This window comes from Brachycentrus maculatus, unplaced genomic scaffold, assembly GCF_059751285.1.
Source record: "Brachycentrus maculatus isolate JH-2025_06_01 unplaced genomic scaffold, ASM5975128v1 h1tg000221l, whole genome shotgun sequence".
Classification (NCBI taxonomy): Eukaryota; Metazoa; Arthropoda; class Insecta; order Trichoptera; family Brachycentridae; genus Brachycentrus; species Brachycentrus maculatus.
This window is the reverse complement of record NW_028280972.1, coordinates 976,452-985,311: the sequence shown is the minus strand read 5'-3', so window position 1 is coordinate 985,311 and position 8,860 is coordinate 976,452. Positions and strand designations below refer to the sequence as shown.

The 8,860-nt window shown below is 33.9% G+C and overlaps 1 protein-coding gene across 1 annotated transcript in view; it reads left to right on the top strand.

Annotated features, from left to right (window-relative positions):
- The first annotated feature begins 1,470 nt into the window (after window positions 1-1,470).
- The window catches only part of LOC148306887 (putative citrate synthase 2, mitochondrial), a 38,379-nt gene continuing 30,989 nt past the window's right edge, over window positions 1,471-8,860 (top strand). The window contains exon 1 of the mRNA XM_088264209.1: window positions 1,471-1,634. Within this exon, the coding sequence (XP_088120335.1) occupies window positions 1,590-1,634 (45 nt within the window). The 5' untranslated portion in view covers window positions 1,471-1,589. The remainder of the gene's footprint in view (window positions 1,635-8,860) is intronic.

The following is an 8,860-nucleotide window of genomic DNA, read 5'->3' as shown; positions in this document are numbered from 1 at the left end:
AACCATTATATATGGATATAAAGAATTTCGATTAGCTAAGTTACGACCAAAATGTAAGTATGAATCAACATATAGCAAAATAAAAATTGATTGATTAATGTCAAAATTAAATTTACTATATACACACACATATATATATATATATATATATATATGTGTGTGTAGGTAGATCATTAAGTCGACGCTAGATGGCGTTATAAACAAAATGAACGGTTTTACACTAACTAGGTATTTAGTTCACTGAATCCACGCTAGATGGTTTAGAAAAATAAGCGCTTCTATACTAGCTACATAACTAATTCATTGAATATACGCTAGATGGTGTAGAAAAATAAACGCTTCTATACTAGCTAGGTAAATAGTTCACTGAAGCTACTCTAGATGGCGTTAAAAAATTAACAAACCTTTACTAACTAGGTATTAAGTTCACTGAATTTACGCTAGATGGCGTCAAGAAAAACATGTTTCTTTGCTAACTAGGTATTTAGTTCATTGAGTTTACGCTAGATGGCGTTAAAAAAATGTTACTTTACTAGCTAGGTATTTAGTTGACTTAATTTACGCTAGATGACTGTGAAAAATTTTATGGTTCTTTGCTATGTATTTAGTTCACTGAGTTTACTCTAGATGACGTTAAAAAATGAACGAACCTTTACTAACAAGGTATTTAATTCACAGAATTTACGCTAGATGGCGATAAAAAAATTATGTTTCTTTGCTAATTAGGTATTTAGTTCACTGAATCCACGTTAGATGGCTTACATCTATGTTATACATCTTTACACACATACACATATATATATATATATATATATATATATATATATATATATATATATATATATATATATATATATATATATATATATATATATATATATATATATATATATATATATATATATATATATATATATATCGCTCACTCCTTTCAAGAACGTCATAAATCAAAAAACTTGATTTTTCAGGAGAACGTTTTTAATGTTTAAAAATATAACACAATGTATTAAAAATAAATATCAAGCCACTTATTGAACTTTTTACTGTGCAACAGATCTTTTTAGGTAAAACCTGAAGGTTTTTTCTCCATTTGAAAAATATTTAGTTTATTTGAAAAAATAATTAAACAAATTTTTTTTCTTCAAAATGCAAAAACAACATTATCTGCCCTGTAGCGGGTAAATATTAAGTTGAAAATATGCCTCTTTTGCTGGCATATAGTACATTTTTTGGGCATTCCGAAAACATGCACAACTCAAAATTGACGATTTTTGATTTATGACGTTCTTGAAAGGAGTGAGCGATATATTATATATTAGATATTTCGTTTACTGAATCTATACGCTAGATGGCGTTAAAAATAAAGACGGTTTCTGTAATAACTAGGTATTTAGATCGCGGAATCTGCGATAGATGGCATTAGACAAGCTTCGAACTTTCGTTGTTAGAAATCTGAAAATCAAAATTCCCATTCGCACGCGGACGTCCTCCCCGCCTCTTGTTCTGTCCGGTCGAGTGCTAGAGGCTCTATTCGTTGCGTTCAGCGAGTGTCGCGCGGTCTCCCTGTAAACGTCTAGCTCTGGCAAGCCATGGCACTCTTCAGAATATCCACGTTTAAATTAGCAGAGACGCAAGTAAGTCATACACGAACATTATTGATTTTTTTACATAACACGATTTGAAAAGTATCTCAGACACTTATCCGTTTTTATCATCTTTTTTTATGATAGCAGCACTATGAATATTTTGGAACTATTTCCGAAGAGACTACGTTATCGCGGCAACTAAGCTTATAAAATGAAGGAAAAATAAAAATTTCAGTATCGTTCTGTAATATTTTCATTCGGACTGTTTATTTTCTTATAATTATGAACGTAATTTTAATAGTTTTCATAAATTTAAAAAGCCCCATTTTTTGTCACAATTTTTTAATTACTGATACTAAGATATTGTGCGAGAGTCATCTGGTCCATGATATCCGTATTCGTATGTAGTTTCCTGAAATACAATGATAGTTTTAATTGATAATTTAGCTCTTTTCGATACACCAAGATCGTATATATATATAGCTCATGTGAAGAGGCTAACATGCGTACTCGTTACCTAAGGTGATACCGGTTATGTAACCTGGCGATATGAGCAAGCATCTTCGGGAAGGAATCCCGGAAGGCTGTAGTGTAAGGACAAGACATTTTTAATAATGTTACGTGTGGACCTAATCGCCGTTCTAAAAATAATATGCTGTAGTTAATTCAAACTATTTGGCAGATGATCACACAATGAAGGTGACTTGATGGAAATGTGTTAAATAAGACGAAACGCTATCTTCATCTAGAATATATTAATTATGACTCTCAAGGTTATAAATTAATTTGCGTTTAGTATTTCGATGATGTTTTAGTATCGTATTCATATTCATTCAAACGACTTTTGTTATGCAACATGATATGAACAAATGAGAATATGCGATGATTTTCCAAAGTTTTTAATTCACTAATAAACGGCTATCTTTTCGAAACATACCCATAGATCCATAGGCAAAATAAGTGTAACAACCCTGTATGTACCATAAATGTCCGTTTGCGTAGTGTTGTTTGAAATTTTCTTTTTTATTACATCTGCATAAGTTTGTATCGCTACTTTTTATATAGCAGGCAACGTAATAACCAAGATCATAATTTTAACGCTACACCAGTCATGTGTTTTGAGTATGTGTATCTGCCAGGGTTGGCACTTGCTTTTAAACCGAACAGTGCTATTATCAGATGTCCGGATTCTGAATGAAAAAAGGGCGTTTGTGCACTACACGGAATTTTACCGTCCGGCACTTCAGTTAAGCCGCTTGTGCACTACACGGAATTTTACTGTCCTGCAGCCCGGTTTTGAAAAATGAGAGCGACTACGACAGTTTAACGTGATTGAATTTACGCGCAACGTGTTCACGCACCGATCCGGAGAAACAAGGACAAAAGCCGGCATTTCAGTTAGCGTGATAAAACGATGATTTGCTTGGATTGGCTTGTGCTTTTGTCCATCTTTCTTCGGATCGGTGCCCTCGATCGGTACGCGATCACGGTGCGCGTGAATTCGATCACGCTAAACTGTCGTAGTCGTTTTTATTTTTCAAAACCGGACTACCGGACGGTGAAATCCCGTGTAGTGGGCAAACGCCCTACGTGTGGCATTTCGTGTCGGGGTTTGCATATTGCGGCGGTGAGGCTCCGTTACTTGCCAACCGACATAACTCCACCGAACCTTTGCGGGAGTGCATTTATTTCTGTAATGATCAGGCGCCAAATACTGCTTCGAGTCATGCGGTATGGCAAGTTAGGAACTATTCATATGTTATAACGTTCGCAAAACATTACAAAAATATTTATTTATTTAATCTTCATGTACAGAAAAGAAATAAGTACATTGGCGGGCTTATCTCCAACCAACCAAAAAGAGACTAGTGATATTTGTCAAAACGTTTGATACCATATATAGCTGTTTGCAATCAGAGGGTAGATAATGCTTGAACATTAAAAAAAACTTAAATTTCAAGTTGATGATAATGAGGAAGGCTAAGGAAAAAGGCAGTTTAGGGAAGGAGGTAAAGGGAAAAGCTAAGGGAGGAGGTTTGATGGACAGCTAGGAATGTAATGATAGATAGTAATGGCTCAGAGGTTTCTTAAAAGTTATTAGAGTTTAGTTCCGCGATTCTTTAAGCACTTTGATGACATCAGACTTCCACAATTCAACCTTAACAAAAAAATAAATATTATTTCTCGTGTTTCGTTGATTCGTTATGAAAAAAATAAATATAACGGGAGTTATATGATTAAAAACTAATGAAAAATAAAAACCGACAAATTGTATTTTGAAATATCCCAAAGTTTATTTTGTCTCTTCATTTTTTTCTTTAAATTTGTACTGTATTGGCTTGACACCTTTAAGTACCGGAAATAATGAGTTTAGATAGATCGTAAAATACAATAAGGACGTTTCAATTCAACTGTAAAAATTTTCATATTTGTATTGAATCACCAACCACTGGTTAGGTCACATCCGGAATTGTTCCAGGTCTCAGTTTTTACGTTCCTTTTCACTTTTATATATTCAAATAATTCATTTAATTTATTAACCCTAATTTTCTGCAAAATATATAACATTGTTTTTAAAAATAAATATTTGTTTCCATAAATTAGGAAGTACATAATAAAAATATGTAAATTTATTTTATTAACATATCAATTAAGCAGTTAATAAGCGGTCGAGTCAGGAGTCGAAGTAATTGGCTGGGAAGAGGCGAATATTTTTTGCAAACACAAAGTGGTGTGGCGTTCTATTACTCTGCCTACCCCTGCGGGGAGGCAGCGCGATGGTTAATTGGTTAAGATTATAATTTTGCTTACCATACCAACCGCAAACGGTTACAAAGTTTGACGTTCAGTGTATTTGCTCGAGTCGCTAGCTTTGTGCGACAATATCTTATTCTCCTCATCTTTTGGAATTTGCGCTCCATCTAAAATTTGTTTACTCAAATGCTGTGTAGCCAACATATCGCTCACTCCTTTCAAGAACGTCATAAATCAAAATACTTGATTTTTCAGGAGAACATTTTTAAAGTTTAAAAATGTAATACAATGTATTAAAAATAAATATCAAGGCACTTATTGAACTTTTTACTGTGCAACAGATCTTTTTAGATAAAACCTAAACGTTTTTTCTTCATTTGTAATATATTTAGTTTATTTAAAAAAAATAATTAAACAATACTTTTTCTTCAAAATGCAAAAATAACATTTTCTGCCCTGTAGCGGGTAAATATTAAGTAAAAAATATGCCTCTTTTGCTGGGATATAGTACATTTTCTGGGCATTCCGAAAACATGCACAACTGAAAATTGACGATTTTTGATTTATGACGTTCTTGAAAGGAGTGAGCGATATGCTAAATATCATAGTGTACACCTACTTAGTGTATTAACTATAAATCTTAGTGTTCCTTGAAAATAGGCTGGCAAAATCAACACGAGTTATTTGATTCAATAACTCTTCGCCTAAATTATTATTACGTTAACACCGGTATCTACATTATACGCTACTACTACTACTACTACTACTACCATCACGCCGTTTCCCCGCAGGGGTAGGCAGAGAGGATGAAACGCCATACTCTTCTGTCCTGACATACACTCCTCGCCTCCTTCACATCCATACATCTAGTCTTACATGCCCTCCGATTACGCAGACTTTTGACACCGCCAGATTTTAGGTTCTGATTGATCTGATCGTGCTTTACATTATACGCACTCGCATGTAATGTCATAAGTCATAAAGCGATGTTCAATTTCTTACGTACGCACAGTATATTCGGGCCTGGTAAGGTAGCCCTTCGAGACAGCCAAAGTCTAACATTTGCTCATATACATATGTCGCTCACTCCTTTCAACAACGTCATAAACCCAAAATCGTCAATTTTCAGTTGTGCATGTTTTCGGAATGCCCAGAAAATGTACTATATCCCAGCAAAAGAGGCATATTTTTAACTCAATATTTATGGCAGACAGAGTTGTTTTTGTATTTTGAAGAAAAGATATTGTTTAAATATTTTTTAAATGGAGAAAAAACCTTCAGGTTTTACCTAAAACGATCTGTTGCACAGTAAAAAGTTCATTAAGTGGCTTGATATTTATTTTTAATACATTTCAATATATTTTTAAACATTAAAAACGTTTTCCTAAAAAATCAAGTTTTTTTATTTATGACGTTCTTGAAAGAAGTGAGCGATGTATGCATATAATGTACGCATTTCATTATGCTCATGCCGTATAACATAAAACCATATCGCTCATTTTCGAGACAGACATATTTAAAATTTTGAAGAAAAAAAACGATTTTTTCATATTGCCAGTGTACGACTGACACAAACTACAGTAGAAGCCGGTTATAACGCGTATTTTATAAAGCGCAATCGGATGTAACCGCGGGTATTTTTTTTACCATATTTGTTTTAAGGCACCCAGTGGGAAGTGTCTACAAGCAGTTCGAGATATATGCGATGAGCCGGAAATTATTGAAGATATAATTGACCAATGAGGTAATACGTATATCTAAAGATGAAATAGTCTATTACGTAGTACACCGCGATTACGCGACCATCGCAAGTTTTACTATAGCTAGTTATATTTACCATCGCAAATATTACTCGTACGAATCCACGATTCAACATATAGAACTCGAATAAGTGTTCTGATTAGCCACGCGAATGCCAATAAGGACACTCGCGTATGTTTGATCGCGAATTCGTGTAAAGTGAAATTCGCGAGAACACGCGATGATCGCGTAATCGCGTTGTACATATTAGGACGACGCCTAACAAACGAGGATATACATAGTTGCAAATGTTAACAATGAAATGAATTTAGTGGAAGTCGACGAAGACGTGCTATATGAGGAGTCACTCGATGTCCCCACAAACCAAGAAGTAGTGCAAGGATTAGAGACTGGGATTGATGACTAGAGACACAACAAGAATGGCTTCTTAACCCAATTAAATTATATTCTAGTTTCCATTTATTTATTTTTTTATTAATATTTTACTTGGTAATCACTTTGTGGTAAAATCTATCCATTTTTAATTAACGTTTTACTAAGAGAATGCCACTATTTCTTTAAATCGACTGTGACACGTGTTTCGATGCATTCCGCATCATTTTCAAACACCGAATGCATCAAAACACGTTTCACAGTAGATTTTTAAGAAATAGAGGTATTTTTTAAGTAAAACATTTATTAAAAATTGTTAGATTTTACCACAAAGTGATTTGCTGCATCAATTAATGAAATCCACTTAGTTGCCCTGAATAATTCTATTTAAAAAAAAAGATCCTTTGGAAAAAACAGCAAGAGGTTACTCATTTTTTAAATTATTGTGTTATGATTTTGTTTTTTCTTTATAGAAAATATCATCAATTTGGACAATCGTTTATATCGAGGTGATCATATAAAGCGAGTCAGATATGACGCCCGCAAACCCGCGTTATAACCGAGTTACACTGACGGGTCTATATTGCAGTCGTACCCAGCAATACTTTACGTTTTTTGACCTACTCGGTGTTCACTGGATTGCATTTCGGTAGTTTCCGATTGACTTCGGATCTCAAATCGATATTTTTGAATTTCAATTCAGTTAACATCGAATACGCCAAAATACGAATAGGTTGATGTAGTTACATAGGTATGTGTGCCATGAGGTACTTAAGGCGTTTTTTCCTTATCGTTCGGTGGGAATCACGTGCCTAAAAAACACAAAATCATCGTATTATAGATGATTTTTGTTGATACATAATCGTCGCTGGTTAAAGTTCATTTTGATACTTAATTGATTAAATACGATGTAAATTATTAGTCTGTTAACTAGTTTTTTTTTAAATATCAAATCTGTCATTGGTAATTATCAACAGTATCAGCTTAATGTCGCTTCAACGATCAAGGCGAGAGAGATAACTTAACTAATGTACCTGCCAGTAATTATGTACATAATATGTACACGCGTGACGTCAGAGTTTGATGTCAAAGTATGTAATTCACAGTGGCATGCATAGAATCAATTAGGGTAGGCAGTAGAGGTATGTAGTAAGGTATGTTAGGTACTGCTTACTAGGGTAGGTTGTAGAGGTAGGTAGTAGGGTAAGCTGGTACTACTTAGTAAGGTAGGGTAGGTACTGGTTTCGTTTTTATGTCACGCGGGTGAGTTAGGATAGGCACTGCTTTTCTGCCTATATGGAAGGCACGCCCCTGGTAATTCAGTTTTTTTTTATATTTATATGTATGCAGTCTTTTACATTACTTTTATTCGTTTTCTAATACAATTCGTATAAATATTTTCTTATAGTAAAAAGTTAAATGAGTATTTTATAAACTAAATTATTAATATGATATAAATTTAAAAGCAAGATATATGATTTTCGTGGTAACTTTTTTATCATGTTTTTTTTTCATTATTTTGCTAATTGAACTAAATATATTGTGAAAAAGGGCCCAGGGCTTATATGAAGTTCCGTGATTATAAAATAAAAAAAACTGGAGTTCGCTTATCTCACGATATCTTTGGAAACCTTTGGTTCGGTGTACTTACCATAGTTTGAGAGATGCTGGAAATAGCGTGAACGACCCCTTGTGGATTCACCCTATTTTGTTTCACGCCCTCGGAAAGCGCCGTACTAGATGGCACCAAAGCAAAAAGTCCACGATGAACAATTGGTGAAGCAAAAATCCCTTCTACATAATCCTTCCCCTTTTGTATGTGCGTGCATCGTATGCTTCACAACGACGGCTTTCGTACGAATGAGGCTCTATCGATCTTGCGATATTCAGCAACCGAGTCATTTCCCGTTTATTATGGACCCACTAAATGAACTCCCGTTAGTAACAGAGAAGGATTTTTAAGGATTTTTTTAATTTGGTCCATCGAAGTATTATAAAATTTACTTTTACTGTTTGAAAATTTATAAATATTAATGATATTTTTTTTTAATTACCTAACGTCCAAGTGACTCTGAAATCTAGCTACGGCTTATGCAACACCGTTTATCATGTCCCTACTCAGGCTTCAACTTTATAAGTTTCAATGCCTATGCCTACTTGTGAGTGGATTTACTCTTTATGTTTAAAGTTACTATAATTTCATGTAATTCATGAGGGAAAATTCTAGGCAAAAACACTCGCCATGAATACAGACGTTGAAAACTTATAGCATTTATAAATTAATGGACGTTGAACCATTTTTCAATGAGATCATTCCTATTTAAGTACTGTTATAGGTTAATCATAATTCTCAGTTATTTTTTAACGGCATGAAGTGTTTTTATGTA